Source organism: Phascolarctos cinereus, unplaced genomic scaffold (assembly GCF_003287225.1).
Source record: "Phascolarctos cinereus isolate Bilbo 61053 unplaced genomic scaffold, phaCin_HiC Scaffold_7;HRSCAF=346, whole genome shotgun sequence".
NCBI classification, from domain to species: domain Eukaryota; kingdom Metazoa; phylum Chordata; class Mammalia; order Diprotodontia; family Phascolarctidae; genus Phascolarctos; species Phascolarctos cinereus.
Window position 1 is genome coordinate 147279332 of NW_027556180.1, and position 22631 is coordinate 147301962.

At 36.4% G+C, this 22631-nt stretch overlaps 1 protein-coding gene across 3 annotated transcripts in view; it reads right to left on the minus strand.

Moving 5' to 3' along the window:
• The window catches only part of DZIP1 (DAZ interacting zinc finger protein 1), an 87094-nt gene that overhangs the window by 1471 nt on the left and 62992 nt on the right, over nt 1-22631 (minus strand). For 2 of the 3 annotated variants that reach the window (XM_020965807.2, XM_020965806.2), the window contains 7 exons: nt 13208-13350; nt 11162-11360; nt 10748-10877; nt 10458-10511; nt 7570-7763; nt 4466-4599; nt 1157-1331 (listed from right to left, as the gene is read on the minus strand). In XM_020965807.2, the coding sequence (XP_020821466.1) occupies nt 1157-1331; nt 4466-4599; nt 7570-7763; nt 10458-10511; nt 10748-10877; nt 11162-11360; nt 13208-13350 (1029 nt within the window). Of the gene's footprint in view, nt 1-1156; nt 1332-4465; nt 4600-7569; nt 7764-10457; nt 10512-10747; nt 10878-11161; nt 11361-13207; nt 13351-22631 lie in introns of those variants that run through there. The other variant, XM_020965808.2, reaches the window with a different exon arrangement.

The following is a 22631-nucleotide window of genomic DNA, read 5'->3' on the forward strand; positions in this document are numbered from 1 at the left end:
TATTCTATAATTGTGGATGGTTAAGAAAAAGGGTTACCCAAATAAACTAGTGGTTAAGAGTAGATTTTTCTAAGTTACTATATTTCATCTTAGAGTAATTTCCACACTATTGTGAATCAGAGCAATGGTTCTGGGCAGGAAATGCCGCAGGGATTAATAACATGCTTCCACTTAACCTTTTCAACGAAAGGAAAAATTCTAAGAAAACAAAAATGATTCTCAACAGCAGCCAAACTGGCTAGTCTACAGGTGGAAATGTAAGACAGCAAAAATCATCTCAGTCAACAATAAGAATTTCAAGTTTTCAATTAAATATGCAAAATATTCTCAAATCCATAGTCAAATGATAACTAAGGCATATTAAAATGTTATAAAAATAAAACCCTATTTACAAAAACCAGGCTGTAAGTGTGAAGGACTAGGGATGCTTCAGGGCCATGTGGGAAAGAAAAAGCAGCTGTCTAACCAAGACTGCTCTTCCCTAAGCTCTTCACTAAGAGAGATCAGGTAATAGTCTCAGAGATGGTTGGTTCTAGAGACTAGCCTGAGATCCCTGCAAGAATCAGGGTAGATGGAGAACTGGCCTTCTGGTTTGACAAACACAGCTTGTACAATGAGGAAATGTAACCAGTGCAAGGATGACTCCAGTGACTTTATATGGAAGAGTGAAAGAGTTAGTGTCAGGAAAAGATCACACCTGCTAAGTACCCAAAATGCATTGATTCCTGATCCAGAGCAGCTTACATAGGAAGGTAATGTAACAGCGTACCTTCCAGCATTCCTCCCTCAATCCACAAAGTTAAATACCAGCATCTATATAAAGGAAGGCTATATAGAAGCAGACTATGTCTCATAACATATCTGAATTTTGCATTTTCTGAACTCTTCCTAGTTCTTTTACAAAGCATAGCATAAAATTAAAATTAAAAAGGATGGTATACATCAAAATTTAAATCCATTTGACAAGGGATAACTGATATCTTGACTATTTTCAATATTCAGTAAAATAAGAAATTAAGAAAGTTATCAGTTCTAATTTTTGCATGTATTTTAAACTGGTTGATGGATTCTTATTGTATTGCTCTGAATTCTCTATGTTTTAAAGACACAATCAGAATATTAATCATATTTCAACAACAGTATTGATTTGGCTGACCTTCCATTTTGGGCACTTTGGGTGTATGTGCACCCCAGGCACTTGTAACGTGAGTGGTGTTAGATTCAATCTTTATAAGTGCAGGCCCATTTGGTTTTTTTCCAACATTTTTTTTCAAAGACTTTTCCTCCTCCAAGGATGATGTGTCCCAGTCATCATCATCCACGTCTGCACACTAAAAGAAACAGAAAAGAATGTTTTATTTTGAAGGAACGTCATTTTGGGAGAACTTTATCAATAGTATAACAATAGCATTCTGATTCCACTACCATTCTCTACCTACCATTTAGTCAGGAATTTTCCCTTCGGTCCATAACTTCAGGAAAACCAATTTTAACATGTGCAACGTATACATGTCAAAAGAATGCTAAATAGTACCAACTTTTAGGCAGGTGAGTCTAATTAGGATGGCATCTGCTCAGCAAGGCAAAAAACCCACCAAGTCTTTTAAAAATAGAGCAATTTGTTCAACTGGACAAATGAAGAATGTAAACTAAAAAGAGGACAGATATTCAATAAGCATCTATTAAGCATTTACTATCTACCGGACACTCTATTAAGGGGATACAGAGAAAAAGAAACACTATTCCCTATCCTCATGGAAGTTACACAGTGGGGGCAGGGAGATGAGAAGATGTATAAATCAGAACATGTAAGATAAATACAGAGTAGGTGAGAGGTAGCCTTAGAGGGAATGACGCTAGCAATTGAGGTGGAGTGGTGGGAGTAGAGAAGAGGGCCAGAAAGGTCTGCCTGGAAAAGGGGGCACTTAAGCCCAGTATTTTAAAGGGAACCAAGGATTTGAAGATTTGGAAGTTGGGAGAGCACTCCAGGCAGAGGGAATCTAGTTTGGGAACCTAAAAGGCACACCATGACTCAGGAAGGAACAATAATTAGGCCAAAATGGGCAGACCGTGGTGTGTAAAGGGGAAGACAAGGTAAAAAGATTAGGAAAGAAGGAAAGGTTGTGAAGAGCTTTAAATGCCAAAAAGGGGGGGGGGGCTTTATTTTAGCCTGGAGATAATAGGGAGCCACTGAAGTTTACTGAGCAGGGGGTAACATGGTCAGATCTATACTTCAGGAAAATTGTTTTAGCAACTAAGTGGAAGACAGATTGGAGTGGGGAGAGATATGATGGTGAGACCAACTAGAGGTATATTGCAGTGGTCCTGGTGAGAGACAGCAGCAGTGTGAGTTCTGAAAAGGAGATCTATGGGGAGAGATGTTGGGAGAGAAAAAAAAAAGATACTTGACACCTGTGGATATGTGGAAACTTGGGTATGTGGGATGAGTGAGACAGCGTAGCAGAGAAGGATACTGAGGTTACGCATCTGAGTGAAGGACCTTCAAACAAAGGCTAAGGATAGGGTAGGAGGGATTCCTGGATAGTCTGGGGTCTGAGAAAACTCTTCTGGAGGGGAGGGGGATAACAGACACATGTGACATATATTCTCTGCTGTTGAGGGCTACTGTTAATCAATAATGTATTAATGAAAACAAAAATATATATATATATATATATCAATTAAATAAAAACAGAAGGATGTGAAATCAAGGACAGTTATGCCCCAGAAGTCAGATGACGGGCTATATAGCCTTTTAAGGTCTTTTGGAGTTCCATAGTCATTTAAAACCAAATAATTAATCATTAAAGAATTCTATAGCAATCAGATACGAAAAGGAAAAAAATCTGTTCCTGGGAAGTTGAACCTAAGAGAAAAATGTAATTTTGACTCTCTGACTAAATGATAAAGTGAAATACTATTTCACTTTGTTAAATAAAGTTTTTCATTTTTATATGGAAAAGAGTGCTGAGTAATAAGTCGCTTAGAAAGATGTTTCAAATTTTATATTTATAGATTTGTAGATTTTATATATATGTATATATACATACATATATATACACATACATATATATATACATATACATATATATATATACATATATATATTCTTATACTTGAAGGATCTGTGCTTTTGTTGGCTGTGGGCACAGGTACCCTCTCTACTGATGCAGACTATCTCCCCCCAACAATTTAGTAAAAAACCTGAGTTGCTATCACCAAAAAATTCATCACTTTGTGGTCCAGTGGTGTCAAACTCAACTAGAAATGGAGGAGGAGGGGACACTAAACTGCACATTAGGATACCACAGCATCCTGGCTTAGAAAACAACATATTAACATTTTCTACGTTCTGTTGTATTTTTATTTTGTTGAATATTTCCCAATTACATTTTAATCTAGCTCAAGCTACACTCTTTGTGGGCAGCAATAAGGCCACGTGTTTGATCCTTCTGCTTTAGTCTATCTGGTGAAGAGCCTCTCTGAATCTAGTTAAACCGGTCCTCTGGTCACAGCTACAGAGTTCACTGCCAAGTCCATATTCAAAGCCCTTCCAGTTTTATGGAATCTGCCAGACTTTACATTCCACCAGCAAAGCCAAGTCATTTTCAGGTCAGGAAGACCTGGGTTTAAATTATGCCCACTAAACTATAAGCCCCTTAAGGGCGCAGATGTCTTTTAACTCTTTTTGTATCCTCAGGACTTAGCTTAGTGCCTGGAACATAGTAAGTGCTTAATAAATGTTTAATGATTGATTAACTGATTGCCTCAGACACTGTATGAGCTGTATGACCTTGGAAAAATCTCAGGTTTAGTTTCTTCATTCATCTTAACCAGTTTTGGTTTTAGCTTCCTCATCTGTAAAATAAGGATAAGAAAAGCACCTGCCTCCCAGGGCTTCTAAGAGCATAGAATAAGAGAGAATATGTAAAGCACTTTGCAAACCTTAAAGAGCTTTATAAAGGCCAATTACTAGAATAAGACATTGGAGGAATACTTCAGTGGGGGAAAGGTGGTATGAAAATAAAATTAAGTGAAAATTAGTGAACAAAACAGTGCTAATGACTAAATCTTATTTAATTCTTAGAGCATGCAGAACACAGATTAGTTATATCTAGAAGTGTACAACATATTCACATTTATCACCAGAAATTAAAAAAAAAAGACTACATCAAGAGAGCCCCAAAAGAACACCTGGTTTTTTAAGTCTGATCGCCTTTCTGCCTAATGTAGTTAAAGAAGCTCAGGATTACACCCTTAAATCAGATTCATTCAGCCGGGCCTCTTGAGGCCATTCTCCACAGCTTTTTCCCCCAGTGCTAAACAATGGCTGAACAGAGAGAATCAGTATTCTACTAAGACTAACAGCTTAACACGGGCAGATTTCCAACTCCAATTTTTATGGTCTGGAAGAAATAAAAACTGTTAAAGAAAGGAAAGTTTATGTTAAAAAAAAGGACTCCACCTTTAATTCTTCTTGTAATTCTTCTTTTTTGACAAATGCCTCAGCAACATTAATTCCACCAACTGGTTTATTCACATTTTTGTGATTTGACACTGTCTTTTCAACTTTTTCACTTAGCAACTTAACGCAGGTGCCTATATGACCAATAAAAGTTAGTCAGCTGGAGTCTTTGAACAAGTTTTATCTATCTTTGGTTAAAAAAATGATCTCATAGCTAACATACTTGGAGAAAGCCTGTACTTCATAAATATTACCAAAATGAAATCAGTGTAGCATATTTTTATAAAAAGAAACAAACACAAAACATTTATATATCTTACTAAGTATACGCCTTCCAATTATTAAAAATGGTTTTCAAAATGAAATCTGGCCTGTAATTTTTAAATAATTAAATTTAAATTAAGAGTATGTCAAATTGAATTATACAAAGTGTCCCCAACGTCTTAGTGCAATTTTAAGCTTTTTAAAACTTGAAGAGGTGGACTTTGGGAACATCTGATATTTACAGTAAGTTAAAATGTCAAAATCCAAGTTTATTCTATCTCTTCAACCCTACCAAATCCCTCATTCTCAGCAGATGGCCTCATGTCCTACTTTACTGAGAAGATGAAGGCCCAATGACATCAGCTTCCCTAACTTTGATCCTCTTTATCTCAAAGTTTTTCTACATAGTCATCTATCTTCTCCTCTCTGAGGAAGAAGTGGCCTTCCTTCTTTCCAAAGTTAATCACTCAATCTGAACTTTTTAATCTCACTCCTCCTACCTACTCTAGGACCTTGTTCCATCAGTTTCCTTCTTTGTCTTACATCTGTATCTCTATCTTCTACTGCCTATAAATACATATCTATTCTATCTTAAAATATCTTTCCAATACTGTACTATAGTATACCCCCAAGCTAATGTCCAAGTAAGCTCTCTCCTTTCTTCATTGCCAAACTTTTCAAAAACATAATCTATTCCTTTTCTTTTTCATTACCTATTCACTGTATCCTCTACAATCTAACTTTCACCCCTACCCATTTACTGAAATTATGTTCTTAAAGGCCACTGATATTCTTCTAATGGAAATATCCAATGATTTTAGCCAATTTGACCTTTCTCTAGTAGCTGACATTTCCAAAAGATTGCACCATCATCTTTCTTTTTTCTCTTTTACCACTTTTTGGGAGTCTCCTTTACTAATTCCTTTTCTTACTTCCACTTGCAAATTTGGACATTCTTCAAAGTTCTTTCCTGGCCTCTTCAATTTTCCCCCCTCTATATTGCTTCCTTTGATTGTCCACTTCCACAATTTCAACCATTATTTCACTGTGGATTATTCCTATTACACTATAAGCTCCAGTATTACTAGTACAGTACTATAGGCACTCTTCCCTTACACTTAACTGAACTACAAGCCACTCCTAAAGATGTCTTGCATTTTCCTACACCATCCCTGGACTAATTCAACATTGATTCAAGACATATTTATTAAGTGTCTAAACTTTTCATCAAGTAAGGACCCTTGCCATGGAGCTTACAGTCTTGATGTTTTCTCTGATTGGCATGTTCTCTCTGCCTTTCATAGCTTATCAACGTCCTACCCAATACTACCATTCCAAGAAATCGTCCTTGATTTCCCCCTTGTACTGAATCCTTTACCCTGCCAGACATGTTCCCTACTGTGCAACTGTGTCTATACCTCTCCTGTAGCACTTCTAACATTCTTATGGCATTTAATATTGTGTCTGTACATATACACACAAATTAGAAATGGCTATTTCTTGCTTTTGTATTTCATAAACTGTTTTGAACATGTGTGTGTATGTGTGTGTATACACACATATAGTATATGTACATCTTCCCTATTTGACTGGAAACTCCTTGAGGGTAGGGACTCTGTCCTATTCACCTCTGTAACACCTCAAATCCCTACTGCAGTTCCTTTTACTGAGTAAGAGTTTAATACATATCTGTTGAAGAATAAGCAATGAAGCTCAATGGTCTGACATTTTAAGGTCCCTTCATATATACTATAACCTTTCATTGTTTTTCCACTGAGGTGTTGCCCCTATTGATAAATAGGCCCACAGACTATTCATTAATATACCTGGAATGAACACCAATAAACCTGCTCCAAAAATCATTCATTCCTTAGTCTGACACGGACATGACTACCTTCTGGGTCAGAGAACTAAAGCATATGAAAATAACATGTTCCACACTAGAAGGACATCATGCAGACAAACCAGTTCTCCCTTGGCTTGCTGATCTTTTCAATTAGGATCTTAGACATCAAAGGGCAGGATACCCACAGCACAGCTCTAGATTCTAGAGTGAAGACTAATCTAGACTCAGAACAGCATCAGATATTAGATTTGGCATAGGATTTAGAATCAGAAAATCTGGGTTTGAATCCCAACTCTGTCACTTACTCCATGTGAGATGCTGAGTAAATCACTTTACCAGTCTCATCCTTGGTTTCCTCTTCTGTTAAACGGAATACTGGACTAGACAATCTTATTCCTAGCTCTATACCCATGATCCTCTCCAATTTTAAAACTTTAAAGCTTCTAAGTCTCTTGGAATAGTCACAGTCTATAGCAATCCTCTGAATCCCTTTCATTACTGACTCATACACCCAGGATAAATTGAAAGGGTTTCAGAGTCACTCAGAAGGTCAGGGGTATGAATAAGGGCTGCTCTACAGTTGGGCACCTCTCTGATGGGTATCATTGCCATAGCTTTTGACCATCTGTCAAACTTGCAAGTCTAATAGGGTATAGCAATTAGTCCTATTTTTAAAAATTCCAACCTGCCATGGACCATTAAATGTTGTATTGAGATGTTTCATCACAGTATTTACTATGAAGTGGACTGAAGTTAACAGCTGTTAGAAATAGCTTTTTTCTTTTTTTTTCTTTATCATTTAAAAAATTTTTTTGCCTATATGTCAAATTACAAAAATGACTTCCCACTTCTCCTTGAATGTAAATCCTTACAAAACATAGGTTCAAGAATTTCAGTTAAGAGTGCCTGGAATTAAGTTAATAAAATTCTTATCATTAATGTTTAATAAACCATCTGGCTCCATAATTTTTAAGCAAAAAAAAGTCTAGAAAACCTTCTGCATGCTTCGAAGGGATTTCGTTATCTTCAATTTCACTCCCTTCGGTCCAATCAGTGTCACTTTTGGCAGCATCATTTCCAAAAGTGTGGAGGCTGTTTGCAGACTGCTTCTGAAGCAATTCCGGTGACAAGAAGGACTGCACGATGCCATCCTCATCTAATTCATCCTCGGAACTAAAAGGAGGAGTCCTAAATATTGCAAACCAATAGGAAAACATATGGATTTGTAATTTATTAACGTGCAATCTAAATCACTGCATGCCCATTTAAATTATTACTTTCTCAATTGGTTTAGATACAGACAGCAAATGTTCTGGATGTTTAGATAGAAAGGCTGTAAGAAAGTGGTATGATTCAAGATACACATAAGAGACAAGAGGCTTAGAGCATATTTCCTCTCTTTCCCCCCAGTAACTCAGTTTTGTTTTATTTTCAGCTCTAAATTCTCTCCCTCCCTTCTCCTACCTATCAAGAAGGAAAGAAAAACAAAACCCTTTACAAATATGTGTAGCCCTGCAAAACAAATTCCCACATCAGCCATAACAAGAAAGAAAGAAAGAAAGAAAGAAAGAAAGAAAGAAAGAAAGAAAGAAAGAAAGAAAGAAAGAAAGAAAGAAAGAAAGAAAGAAGGAAGGAAGGAAGGAAGGAAGGAAGGAAGGAAGGAAGGAAGGAAGGAAGAAAGAAAGAAAGAAAGAAAGAAAGAAAGAAATTAAGAGAGAAAGAGAAAGAAAGAAAGAAATTAAGAGAGAAAGAGAAAGAAAGAAGAAAGAAGAAAGAAAGAAAGAAAGAAAGAAAGAAAGAAAGAAGAAAGAAAGAGAGAAAGAAAGGAAGGAAGGAAGGAAGGAAGGAAGGAAGGAGGAAGGAAGGAAGGAAGGAAGGAAGGAAGGAAGGAAGAAAGAAAGAAAGAAAGAAAGAAAGAAAGAAAGAAAGAAAGAAAGAAAGAAAGAAAGAAAGAAAGAAAAAGAAAGAAAGAAAGAAAGAAAAAAGAAAAAGTGATTCTGTTTGCACTCTGAATCCATCAGTTCTCTATGTGAAGGTGCATAGCATGTTTTCATCATGAGCTCTTTGGAACTGTGGCAGGCCAGTGTGTTGATCAGAGTTACTAAGTCTTTCACAGTTGATTATCTTTACAATATTGATGTTACTGTGCAAATTGTTCTCCTGGTTCTGCTGATTTCAGTTTGTTATGTACTGTGACCCCAAGTCACTTAACCTCACTGTCTATGTCCTCAATTTGACAGTGAAGAGAACTGGCATGTTAATCTAATTACTTATGTGGTGTGAACAAATCTGGAATAGTGTCTTCTCTCCCTCCTCCAATGCATCCTCCACTAAGTGGTCAACATGACCCTCCTAAATAAGCACAGGTCACCCCCATCCCTAACTACCATCTGATAAACTCCAGTAGTTCCCTTTTGCCTCCAGGATCAAATGTAAAACCCTTTGTTTGAGGTTCAAAACCATCCATAATCTTGCCCCTTCTTCTTGTATACTCTATAAGCCAGGGACAGTGGTCTCCTTACTCTTCTTTGATCATGATGCTCCATCTCTGGTCTCTGGGCATTTTCACTGGCTGACCCCATTTCTGGAACATTCTCCCTCAAGTCTCACCTTTTACAAAAAAGCCTTTCCCTGTCTTCCTTCATCTCTGTATATTTTCCTTTGAGATTTCACTCTTCGTATGTCTTGTGGGCACATAACTGCTTGCAGTCTCCCCCTCATAAGACTCTGAACTCCTCGAGAGCATGGACCATGTGTGCCTTCTTCGTGACCTAGTGTTTACTTAGCACGCTTCCTAGCACATATTAGGTGTTTAATAAATTCTTGCTGACCTATCTCGGTTTCTGGCTCCTGAACTTTTGAAGGAAGACTGACAAAATGGAATAGTTCTAGCATATAGACACTGGGGTTGTGAGGTGATTGAAAATAACTGCTTATGAGAATTGGTTGAAAGGAATAGGAATGCTTAGCCTGGAAAAGAGAAGACTTAGGGAGATATGACTGAGAGTCTTTAAACACTTGAAGAATTATGCTAGAGGCAAAAGATTGGGATTATTCTGCTTGGTCCCAGAGAACAAAGGAACAGAGCCACTGGGGTCACATTACAGACAGCTGGATTTTTGGCTCAGGATAAGAAAGAACTTCCTAACAATTCGAGATGTTCCAAAATAGGATGGACTCTGATTTGTGAGACTGTGGTGCTCAAGCAAAAGTTAAATGTGCAGTGCTCATTGGGATATCTGTAGAGTTGATCCTGGGGTTGGACAACATGACATCTAAAGTCCTACAGAAATGTCCAGGTAGTAGTGTCACTTGAAAAATGTGCAAGAAAGTCCTAGGAAATTTAAGAATTTGTCCTCTAATTCCCAATTTGTATGTGACTGTTGCTTTTTTGACCTATATACAATTAGAACAAAATTCTAGCTGGGGTTAATCTATCTTTAAAAAAAAAGAATTACTATTATATAGTGCTGTGATTATCAGCATATCAAAAATAAAGCATAAATCATGCTAAAATCATTCTGATTCAGTGAATTGATTTAAATCTTAATTTTTAATAGATTAGGAATTTAACTAACAAAGACCAGAGTTACATCAGCTTCACAAGAGGCCAAAAGACTAAAACTTTTATCTAAATGAAACTTGTGCCATAACAGTCCCAATCTTTGGCTTTTAAGCTACTAGTAACACCAACAAAAACTATATATGAGACATTAACATATCAGGACAAAATAAGGACACTTAAAAAATGCTGACACATGAAGCTATGAACTTAATTTCCCATAATGGAGTACTGATTTGTAATGAAAGGACAGTTGAATAAAAAGGTTTAGAAAAGCAATTATATTCTGTTTTTTTGAAAAAAGGAATAAAAAAACTTACGAAATACTTGAAGACTTTTTAAGAAAATTCTCTTCTATGGTATTTGTCTTGGTTCTAAAAAAAAACAATAAAATTATTCCAGAACTATTCACCAGTGAACAATACATTTTAACATTATAATTTCTTGTGGCACTGGGGCTTTAATTTTCTTATAATTATAAGCAGCAATATGGAATGTAAATGAAACCCTCTTGTCATTAACTGAAAACTATAGTTAACCGCAAGTAAGATAATCAGTTAAACTAAACATTAATAAAATTAAGATTTTTGCAAGAGGTAAAAATACACACATTGGTAAATGTATCCGCTCAGCAGGAACAGATCTTTGTTTGATCAGATGCTTAGTTTTTGAGGATGACTTTGTCACTCTAGGTAACTCTCCAGATGAGGACATTTCCAACTGGGTCATGGTAGGCTTATCTGGAATTTAAATAGCAATATTGTTCAAATAACAATTTCTTTATAGGGTCTGATCACAAATTGTCTTTTAAAATTACATGGATACTATGTAGTTTGCATAACTGCTGAAGCTATCCAGGGCTCTAATTCTGAACTGTTATATATTTTGTTTGGAAGGGAGGTGTAGGAAAAAAAAAAAAACTATAACCCCAGACTCAAGGATGCTATATTTAATATTTATGTCTTTTAATTAAATACCCTAACTGCTAACACATTAAATATACATTAAGTATAAACTCTCTTACCTGAAAGAACCAAAGAAGAGTTGCTAAGAAGCCTGTTTGAATTCGCTGAGGTTCTTTCCTCAATCTTGCAGCTGACTTGATATTCCAGAAAGTCTCTAATTTCCTGCATGTTAGCCACTTGCTTTCCTCTCTCGTGCCTTGCAGTTTCAATAGCAGTTAGCACTCGATTCAGGTGCTCAGTGGGAATACCACGTACATTCTAAAGGATGAAATGTCATGGGATTTAATTATGTGAACTTTCCACAATATGTTGATATTTTATATGCATATCTCTAAGAAACCAAGAGGTACTGAACTGTGATTTCATTAGTGATTGGGAATTCTCAAATGAGGAAATCATAAAACCAGTGATAAAACATTTGCCTAATGAAGAGGTTTTTAGCCTGGGGTCCATGAATTTGATTTTAAAATGTTTTGATAACTATATTTCAATATAATTGGATTCCTTTGAATTTTATTTTATGCAATTAAAACAACATTCTAAGAAGAGGCCCACAGGCTTCACCAGACTGCCAAAGGAATCCATGACACAAAAAAGATTTAATGTGAATAAGATACTATAGATATATTTTAAAGAGATATATTCTTAAAAGCATCAGGAGTATCTGATATTAAAGATTTTAAAATATAGCTATAACCACACAGGGTGAACAAATAATTGACATAAGGAAGGAAAAAGTGATTAAGATAACTAAATTTTGGAGCAGCTTATTGGAGGGAGATCATTGGGGTCTGTTGTATCAAAGAAAGATATCCAGAAACATCCTTTCTGAACTCAGATCCTACCACCCTTTGAGAGATAGCACATGAGCAGAGCCTGGAAGGATGCTAGATAAATGAAGAGGAAAGGAAAGGGTATTTCAGGCAGGGGCAACAGCACAAGCCAAGCTGAGGAAGTAGCAATGAATAAAGCAGTTTTGAGAACAGTGAGTAGGCTACAGCCTGGGTAGAATGGAGGGTTAAAGGTTTGTGAGCAAGTGATTGACAATGTGAAAATGGTGGATCTGGAAGAAAGGAAATAAATCTGAAACCAGACAGCCCATTTAGGGGGTTATTTCAATAGTCCAGATGTGAAATAGTAGGAACCTGTACTGGAGGTGGGGTAGAGTGAGGTGTCACTGTCAATGGAGATATCACAGATGAGTTTTATGTATTCCTCTATATACTATTTAAGTGGACATGGTTTTGAAGAATGAATGCATTTTTTTTCTCTCTCTGGATCACAATCCAAAAATTCAAGTGATTGCAAATGGTGTGGTTATGCTTGTAACAGTGTTATGCCGAACAATGAGAGGCAGTATGGCATAATGGAGAGGGAACTTGCCTTAGAGCCAGGAAGATGTGGGTTCACGTCCCAGCTCTGACACTGTGTGATCCTGGGAAAGTTGCTTAACTCTTAGACAACTCTAAAAGAAATTAAGTTGCAGAGAGCATTTTGATCTGCACTGGTAGAGAGAATTTCTTCATCTAGGAATACCCAATGCAATCAATCACAGGTGCAATCCCTACCCCTCTATTCAACCATAAAGACGTGCTACGAAAAATAAGCATTTCAACTCCACTTATCACTTTTAATAGATGGTATTTCTCAACTGAGAAGATTTTAATGTTGTTCTTAAGACATTCAGAAATACATGCAAAAGAAAGTAGGATTAACACAAGAAACTATACTGAACCATATCTACACTTTAGGAAAAAAATTTTTGAGATTATTTCTCTGGATGAATAAAGTACATAGGAATTGAATCTGGATGCTTGAAATGTTCCCTACCAGAGTTTTCCAGAAGACTGCCATGTGGGAATTTAAAACATCTTGAAAATGTGTTTGGCTTCCACTACTCTATGGCAGGGTGGGCTAGGTGATGCTAACATTCTTTACAACAATTAGGTCATGATGACATTGAGATGCCAATTAAATAATCTGTTCCCAATTCTGGATGATTGATTAGCATACACCTTCTAGAAAGAAGCGTCTCTTGATTTTTGTTTTCATTTTGCTTGGCAGAGGGGAAGCCAGCAGAAGACCCCAAAAAGATTTAAGCTTACTGCGTTAATTCCCAAGGTTTCCAGTTTCTCCACCAAAGTCTGTTCTAAGACTGTTCTTAACTCTTTAGTGAGAGAAGGATTGCTCTTCAAAGCTTTTATCAGGTGCAATTTGTTGTTAGTTAATTTCTTCTCACTCCCCTTTCCTGAAATAAGAGATAAAATTATATTCCCTAGGTGAAATAATTGTTGTGCAACTTTTTAATAGATGAAGTTAAAACAAATGAATTTGTTAATCGCAAAGAAACATTGATGTTATCTTTTTTTCATAAGAAATACTGCTTATAATTCTCCAAAACTTTGAAAGCTGTATTAAATAATCTCAAAAATCATAACTTGAACACAAACATTTCTTAAGAATTATGTATAATTTCTTATTTAAATTATAACAAAATATACAACTATATGTATATATATTCACATATCAAAGCAATAGGAAAAATGTATTTGAATTTTATTCTTTCTTTATGGAAAATACTATAATAGACTAAACACTGCAGCATTTACTGCACTTTACTTAACACTACAGTGATAACACCACTGAATTTAGAGTCAAAGGATTAGCTGTGTGACCTTATGCAATGCATTTAACCTTTCTGGGCCTCAGTTTCCTCATCTACAAAATGAGGAAACTGGTCAAGATGATTTCCAGCATTCCTATCAGTTCTAGTTAGCTATTACCCAAATTGCAGCTCTAAATTTATGATCCTATGTCCACTTCATGCATCATATTATGTTTTATAAACATAATTCCTTTTAAATAGTAAAAAAAAAATTTAAGGCTAAGTATATGTTAAAATACTAAAATAATCCTCCCAAAAAAATCTGCAGTTTTGAAAAAAAAAAATGAAGTGTTAAAAAAAAAGTTCTGGGACTGCATTAAATAGTTGACAATGAAGAAAAAAACAAGACTCTCCCAGTCGTCGCAGCTCATTTTGATTCTCCTACTTGACTTCTTTTTTTCCCTTTCCCTTATCATTCCTTTACTACCAGCACCCCCCCAAAAAAAAAAAGCTTTTTAAATGGAAAAATCTTTCATGGGATATCTGTCGTGACCTCTGAAATGAGCTCTGCCATTAATTATCTCTGTGACCTTGGTCAATGCTATTTAACAAACATTTAGAAACAAGGCACTGTGCTGAGCTCTAGGTATGTAAAAAAAATTTTTTTTTAAGTTTTTCGTTAAGTATACAACTTAATAAGAAGGGAAGAATATTTACAAAGGTAAAAGTAGTGTGATGTAAAATTTAATAGAGACAAAGGAGACAGAGTGTCCTAGGAAGATCAAAAAGGGGAAGCTCACTTTTGCAAGAGAGGGCTTCATGGAGAAAAAGGCACCCAAAGGGAGCCTTGATAGAAAAGAGGCTTTCATAAACGGATGATAGGATTCTTCTTCATCCACAACTCCTCTCTTTACCTAGGCGTTTACCAGATGCTTTGAGCAGATGTTACTTTTCTTTAATGATTTCCTAAAAGTCCTGAACAACTGCTTGCTATATAAAACTCAATATTAATTTTCTGTCTTTATTAGTGAACAATTTCATTTACACTCAAAGGAAACAAATTATCTTGATTTTTAAAGAAAAAAAATCCACAATGGAAGAGCGCTTAGCTATCTAGATATTAAGCAGACATGAAAAAGACAGGCTCTACTGTAGGCACTTTTCATCAGCCTTCTTTCTGATTACAAGGCCTCAATAGCTAGTGAGTTTGATTGCAATCATGGCCATTTTCACTGGCACTGATTCACTCCACTACTGGCAGCCAGATCTCTCCAGGGTTTAAAAGTTGCTGGTAGTGCCAGCGCCCCAGAATTCATACAAAACAGGGCCCTCTCTGATGCACGTAAGGCTATTTTAGGCCAATTATCATGGGCATCAAGGAAAAACAGAGCACATCACATCCTGAAATACTCTCTGGTCCTAGCTTTTTTCCAGCTTCTTGGTCCCCAGAGTCATAGGGATCCATAAACTACGCTGTAAACAATTTGATTATGAATTTCCACGTGGTGGATACGTGGATAAGCTTCCTGACAACAGAACTTCTCACTTGCTTACTGCTAAAAATAAAGCACAGAACAAGGGGGCCAAGACCATGACAAGTGTTTTGGCCTTATCAAACATTTTCTCCCTCTTCACCAAGTTTAAGTTAAATCTTGGTGGGTTGTTTTGTTTTGTCTTGTGCACATGCTTTGTTCACAATAAGAAAGCCATAACAAGTTAAAAGACCTCCCCAAAATGATCAAAAGGATGGTGTTTGTTAACAATATGCAGAAGTGACAGATGACCAAAATATACACACATACACATAAATATAAGCAGAGTTACTCTATTGGAAGACAAACTATAGCTGAAAGATTTTTATTGATGCCACTATAGTATTTAAAAAAAACTTGCTAAGAATCAGTGATACTTTAATTGCTTACAACAAGCAGGTGACCAAACTCCAGAAGCATAGAAACCTTTAAGGCAAGTACGGATGAATAGCAGCTGATGGTAAAATAAGACTTGTTTTTTTTATTACCACTGATATCTTTGATTTAGTGAAGGACTCCCTGTATTAATGGAGATGGGTATCTGCTCTACAAATGTATCATCTTAAAGGATTTACTAAGACATAAAACAAAAGTAAACATACATGTAGTGATATATATGTGTGTGTGTGTGTGTGTGTGTGTGTGTATAAACCATAAATGTAACAGATAAGGACTTAATGATCACTTAGTTCCACTCATTTTACAAGTAACCTTAACATCAGAAGATTTCTCTAAGGTCACATAGCTAGGTACTGGTAGGTGGAAAAAAAGAATTGTTTTATCTTGATGCTGCATTCAAGATGATGCATTATGCTCTACTATAGTACTGAAAGATACAAAGCCGAAGAATTGGGTTCTAGCTCCAGTCCTGCCACTAACTCATTGCGTGACCTCAGGGAAATCCCTTAACCTCTTTGAACCTTAGTTTGTAACATGGGGGAGTTGAACTAGGTGACCTATAGATCAAGACCCATCCAGCCCTAAAATCTTGTGATTCCATTAAGTGGGAAGACAACTTAGACCCTATTAAGGGGTATTGGTGAACAGTAAATCTTCACTAACAAATAAAAAGCTTCTAAAAATTCAAGTAAAAGTTTTGGAAATCTCACTGCTAGGTCTGCTCCCAAAAGACACTTGGGAAAATGTGAGTATTTCTCAATAAATCAAAGAAGGAAGACAGAAGGATTGCCACTCTGCTGAGCAGGTGGGAGAACCTTACAAGTAATGCTCCTGTGGCACTAGCAATCCCATCCCTGCTGGAGAATTATGCCTGAATATTATAGTCAGTCAACAGGCATTTATTAATTCAATCAGCATTTGTTAAGTGCTATGATTACAAAGAAAGGCAGAAGGCAGTCCTTGCTCTCAAGCTGCTCACAGTTTAATGGGGATGACAACACAAAAACAACTGTATCTAAACAAAATTTATGCAAGATAAATTGGCAATAACCGACACAGGTAAGGCACCAGCATTAAAGGGAATTGGAAAAGGTTTCTTGTAGAAGTTGGGATTTTAAATGGGACTTGAAGGAATCCAGGGAAGCCAAGAGATAAAGATGAGGAAGGAGGGAGTTCCATGCATTGGGGATAGCCAGTGAAAATGCCCAGTTGGAAGAGTGTTTTGTGCAATGAACAGCTAGAAGGTCATTGTCAATGGATCATAGAGAACGTGACAGAGAGTAAGGTGTAAGAAGACTGGAAAGGTAGGAAGGGCCCAATTATGAAAGGCTTTAAAAGCCAAATAGAGGATTTTATATTTGATCTTGGAATTAATGGGGAACCCCTATGCTTTATTCCTCAATCTGACAGTTGAGCAGGGAATGAATTGGAATGCGAAGAAGCTTAAGGTTGGTAGCCCAGCTAACAGACTATGGCAATATTCCAGAAATAAAGTCATAAGGGAGCCTGCACCACAATGATAGCAATATCAGAGGAGAGAAGGAGAAAATGAGAAATGTTACAAAAGTAAAATGGACGGTATTTGGCAACAGATTGGAAATGGAGGGTGAGAGAGGGTGGGGAACTGAGGAGGACATCTAGGTTGCAAGCCTGGGTACCAGGGAGGGTGGCAGTGCTCTCAACAGTAATAGGGAAGTTCAGAAGAGGGGAGAGTTTGGAGGAGGAGATAATGAGTTCAATATTGGATAGGTTCAGTTTCAGATGTCTACCAGACATGCAACACAAGATGTCCAATAGATAGTTGGAAATATAAGTCTGGAAGTTAGTAGATAGAATGATATGTAAATCATCAGCACCAGAGATAAATGAATTCATGGGAGCTGATGAGATCACTAAGCAAAATAGAATAGAGGAAAAAGAGAAAGGGGCTCTTAGAACCTGGGGGTCCGCCCCAAAAAGTGGCAGACCATTTCTATAGCTCATGTACAAGCCACAGACAAGGATGACTCCTTTGACAAGAGTCAATTTCATCAAGCAAATGGGAGGACTAGTCTAATTGAGCAGGAGTTTCCTGATCTTCCCTGCTATGTTAACAATAGTGCTCCAGGGATGAAACGAGTGTCGAAGCTAGTATACTACTTTCATATTCATGCCTCCCATCAGTATGATCCACGTGGCTTCGGGAAAGAATAGGAAAATTTAAGCTGAATATTCTAAAATACAAAGAGCCATGAAGTTTCACTCATTAGAAACAAAATCAACAGACACTAATAGAAAACGTACTCAAAAAAATTACCATCACTGACTAAAGATGATGAATTCAGAAAAATTTTCATTACTTGAATATATTGACCCACTTAGATATTCTGAATCTACCTGACATAGGCAACAGTTGTCTTGTCAGAAGAGAAGTCTTCAGGACAATTAGTCAATGTGATAGACTTAGCTACTCTGAGCAATACAAGGATTTGTGACAATTCCAAAGGACTCAAGATAAAAATACTATCCATTTAGAGAGAGAACTGGTGAATTCTGAGTGCAGATTGAAGCTTATTTTTTCACTTTGTTGTTCTTCCTTTTTTTTTTGCAACATGGCTAATGTGGAAATATGTTTTACATGACTTCATATAATGGCTATCCTATTGCCTATCTTCTCACTGGGTTGTGGAGGGGCTGGAGGGAGAGAATTTGGAACTTCAAATTGAAAAAGGATATTAAAAAAAAAACACAGTCATCTGCTTCTTTATTCCCTCTCTACCACATTGATTTGGGGGGCATACTTCAGTACCCTAAATGATTCTCCTTCAATGATGACATATTCTCCGATTCAAGGATGTTCACACTGGCTGTCAGGAGCCATGTGTTAAATTTTCAGCATGAGCATTTACTCCTCCTAAATACGCAAACCCCACAAATCTAGATCTGATCTATTGTTTTATTTATTGCCTAGACTTACTTAAGAAAGTGATGGAGAAAATGTTAATGATGTAAATTAAACTTAAAGGTAGATTTTGTGTGTATTTTTTCAGAGGGCCAGTTATTAAGCTCTTACTAGCATATATCCACCAATACTTGAATGTTCAAATGTTTATGAATTTTAAAAGAACAGAAATGAATTAAAGTAAATGAATTAAAAGAATTAAAAATTGATGAATTAAAAAAAATTAGTTGATTAAAGCCAGGTTAATCATACAGATATTTAATAACTCTGGTCTGGCTTAAAAGTGAATTGAGTCAAATTGAGGAAGTAAAAAAATGAATGAAAAGTAAGGAAAACACTTTATTTACAATCTTGAAATTATTAATGAATTCAGGTTTAATTTGGTTTGGAATTCAAAAAGAATTAACTCTCAATGCCAAATTTTCATAAAGATACTTTTTAGAGAAAAAAACTAACTTTTGAGGATACAAGACACTACAGATGTAAAATTTTACTTTTCTTCCTGAAAAATTACTAAGTAAATATTTAGATAAAGGGAACATGAGATATGTAAATTACTTCAGCAACATGATAATATAGAAAGTTCACTGAAAAAGGAAATTCTGTTAAAAATTACTAATATTTGTACTGACTTAACAATTATCATGAAAGGAAGTGTAATATAGTACAATGAGTGATGGGCTGGGAGTCAGGAGACCCAGAGCTGGAATCCTGCCTCAATCATTTGTTAACTGGAGGGCCCTGGGCAAGTCACTTAACCTCTCTGAGCCTGCTTCCTCATCTATAAAATGAGAATTAAAGTAGCACCTACTTCACAGAGTTACTGTGAGGATCAAAAGTAGGTGAAGCACTTTTTTGAGCTTTAAAGCACTGTAAGTGTGAGATATCATTATATAAGCAAAGACATGTTACATATATGCTTCATATCTGTAACATCAATTACTGACAGTCTGGAATAGCAATAATAAGAACTAGCATTTTATAATATTTTAAGCTTTGCAAAGCACTTCACCGACATTATCTCCTCTTATCCTCACAACAATACTGGGAGGTAGGTGCTATGAGTATTTTCATTTTAACAGATGAAGAAACTGAGGCAGACAGAGGTTTTTATGACTTGCCCAGGGTCACATTCACTGGCTGTAAAAGTCTGAAGCTAGATTTGAAACAAGGTCTTCCTGACTTTAGGTCCAGCACCCTAGTAAGTGAGTCATCTATCTGCCTCTAATACAGAAAACAAGAAAGTCTGACTACAGCACCAAGCCTGAGTGCTGCTAACAAGTAGCTGAAGCCTCCTCATCTCTTGTCCCATCTTTTTCCTTTTGTTTTTCCTACTCTTTGGGAAATGAGCAATAGTGATTCCCAACCCTGATTTTTTGAGAGCCCAAGAAGGCTCCAATTATCTCAATGGCTACAGAAAAGTTTTAAAACCATACTATTTAAAATTTTAAAAACAAAGGCCATATAGCAATTTCTGGAAGTGTACACTGTAATACAACAAAAATTCTAGCATAGCAACCACAAAGGTGAGACTCAGGCAGCAAGTAAAATTACCCAAAGAGAGCTGGGAAGGGGGAATAAGAGAAATGAGGGCTAACCTACCAACTGGATATATGACTTCTATTGTTTAAATGAGATAAATGATCAGTATTAGGGTATTTGGAGGGAAAAAAATTACATGTACATATGTAAATAGATATATAAGCAGAGGGCACAGAGTGAGTTGAAGATGAAGGGGTGATATCTGGAGAATAAAATTAAGGGGTGAGAAAGGATTATGCTGGGAAAAGGAGAAAGAGAGAGGTAGAATGGAGTAAATTATCTCACACATAAAACAGATAAGAAAAGGCTTTTACAATGGAGGGGAAGTGGAGGAAGATGAGAGGAAATGAGTGAATCTCATTCTCACTGGATTTTGCTTAAGGAGGGAATAACATACACACTCAATTGGGTATGGACATCTATCTTACCCTACAAGAAAATAGGGGAAGAAGGGTACAAGAGAGCAGGGAGAGGATAGAGAGAAGGGCAGATTGGGGGAGGGGGTAATCAGAAGCAAACACTTCTAAGGAGGGACAGGGTCAAAAGAGAGAATAGAATAAATGGAGGGGCAGGATAGGATTAAGGAAAATATACTTAGTTTTTGCACAACACGACTACTATGGAAGTGTTTTGCATAACTACACATGTATAACCTTTATCAAGTTGCTTGCCTTCTCAATGAGGGTGGGTGGGGAGGGAGGAAGGGAGAAAATTTGGAACCCAAAGTTTTAAAAACAAATGTTAAAAATTTCTTAAAAATTATTTTCACATGCAAATGGGAAATAAAATATACAGGCAATGGGGTATAGAAATCTATTCTGCCTATAGGAAAACAGAAGGGGAAGGGGACAAGAGAAGTGAGGGGGAGATAGATGAGAGGGTAGATTAGGGGAAGGGTTATTCAGAATGCATGCCATCTTGTGGTGGGGGAGGGACGAGATGAGGAGAAAATTTGGCACTCAAAATCTTGTGGAAGTAAATGTTGAAAACTAAAAATAAATAAACTATTTTTTTAAAAAATGAGATAAATGAACGCAGCCTCTGAACTGCTGTTTGCACCATGTTGTGAATCATTCCTGAAATGACTAGTAGCTGGCGTCATATGCCAGCCTTCATTTATACTCTGATGATGCTACGGTGTCCAGGACCACTATGGGGATGAGCTGCCCTGAGACAATCACGTTCCCTTCATTATCCTCACTGTGGTGGAACTTATGACTGTTAACTACTGTCTGTGCATGAAACACCATACATACCTACCAATTGAACTGACACAAACATAAGTTTGTCAAAATTATTCCCTGATCTTTGCCAGACAAAGAAATTAACCTGTGTTAAGAACGAAAACTGATTTTTTTCTCTTCCAAAATACAGTTTGTTATAACATTCAATGTAGAAACACTGAAGATATATCAAACTAGTTATAAAAAAGTTTTTATAAATTATGAATGGCATTAAAATTATATATTTATGATCATGCTGAAGAATTACTTCAACACTTTCTAACTGAGCTAGTCAAAAATTTTACAAAACAAAAACAAATCACTAACAGTTTCAATTATTACTTAAGGAAAGGCAGCAGCTCCTCCAATCTTCTATAAAGACATTTTAATTTTAAATGCAAACACCTGAAACTCAGAGTTTATGTTGCTTTTTCTTGCTATTAAAAATCATTTTAGTGGAAGTCTTTTGCCTCTGACTAGATTTAGCTTTTAGATATTTACTAATAAAGCAAATACTTATAGGTCACTAAATGACAGATGATTTTTATTGGTAGTGGTATCTGATATGTGATGGTATATGATATTGAGCTACAAACTTATTACCAAATTTTTTAAATGTTCCAGAGGATGGATAAAAGACTCTCTAAAAATAACCTCCAAAAATATTTAAATTTGGATGAATTTTAAAACTATTTTATTACTATTTATTTCCATTTAAATTTATTAAGTGCCTATTTATAAAAGCAGTGAGCTTGGAACACTGTTGTTGTTCAGTTGTTTCAGTCGTGTCCAACTCTTCAAGACCCCATTTGGGGTTTTCTTGGCAAAGATACTGGAATGGTTTGCCATTTCCTTCTCCAGCTATTTTACAGATCAGGAAACTGAGGCAAACAGGGCTAAGTGACTTGCCCAGGATCACACAGCTACTAAGTGTCTGAGGCCAGATTTGAACTCAGGAAGATGAGTCTTCCTGACTCTAGGCCTGGCACTCTGTGCACTGTGGCACCACCTCGCTGCCCCTTGGAACACTACACATTCCCATAAAAATATATGAAAGTCCTTAGTAAGAAAAACAGGCCAGGTAATATAGCTTCAGTGGCTCCTTACTGTCATTAGTATAAAATACAAATTCTCTTTTTGGGGTCATTTAAAGTCTTTCCCAATATGGCTCCATCCAACTTGCCTTCTACGCTTTACTTCATGACTTACTCCTCCTCATGCATGCTACATTACACCTATTTGCATCTCTCCATCCAAAACATTCCATTCTCCTCCTGTGTCCCTCAT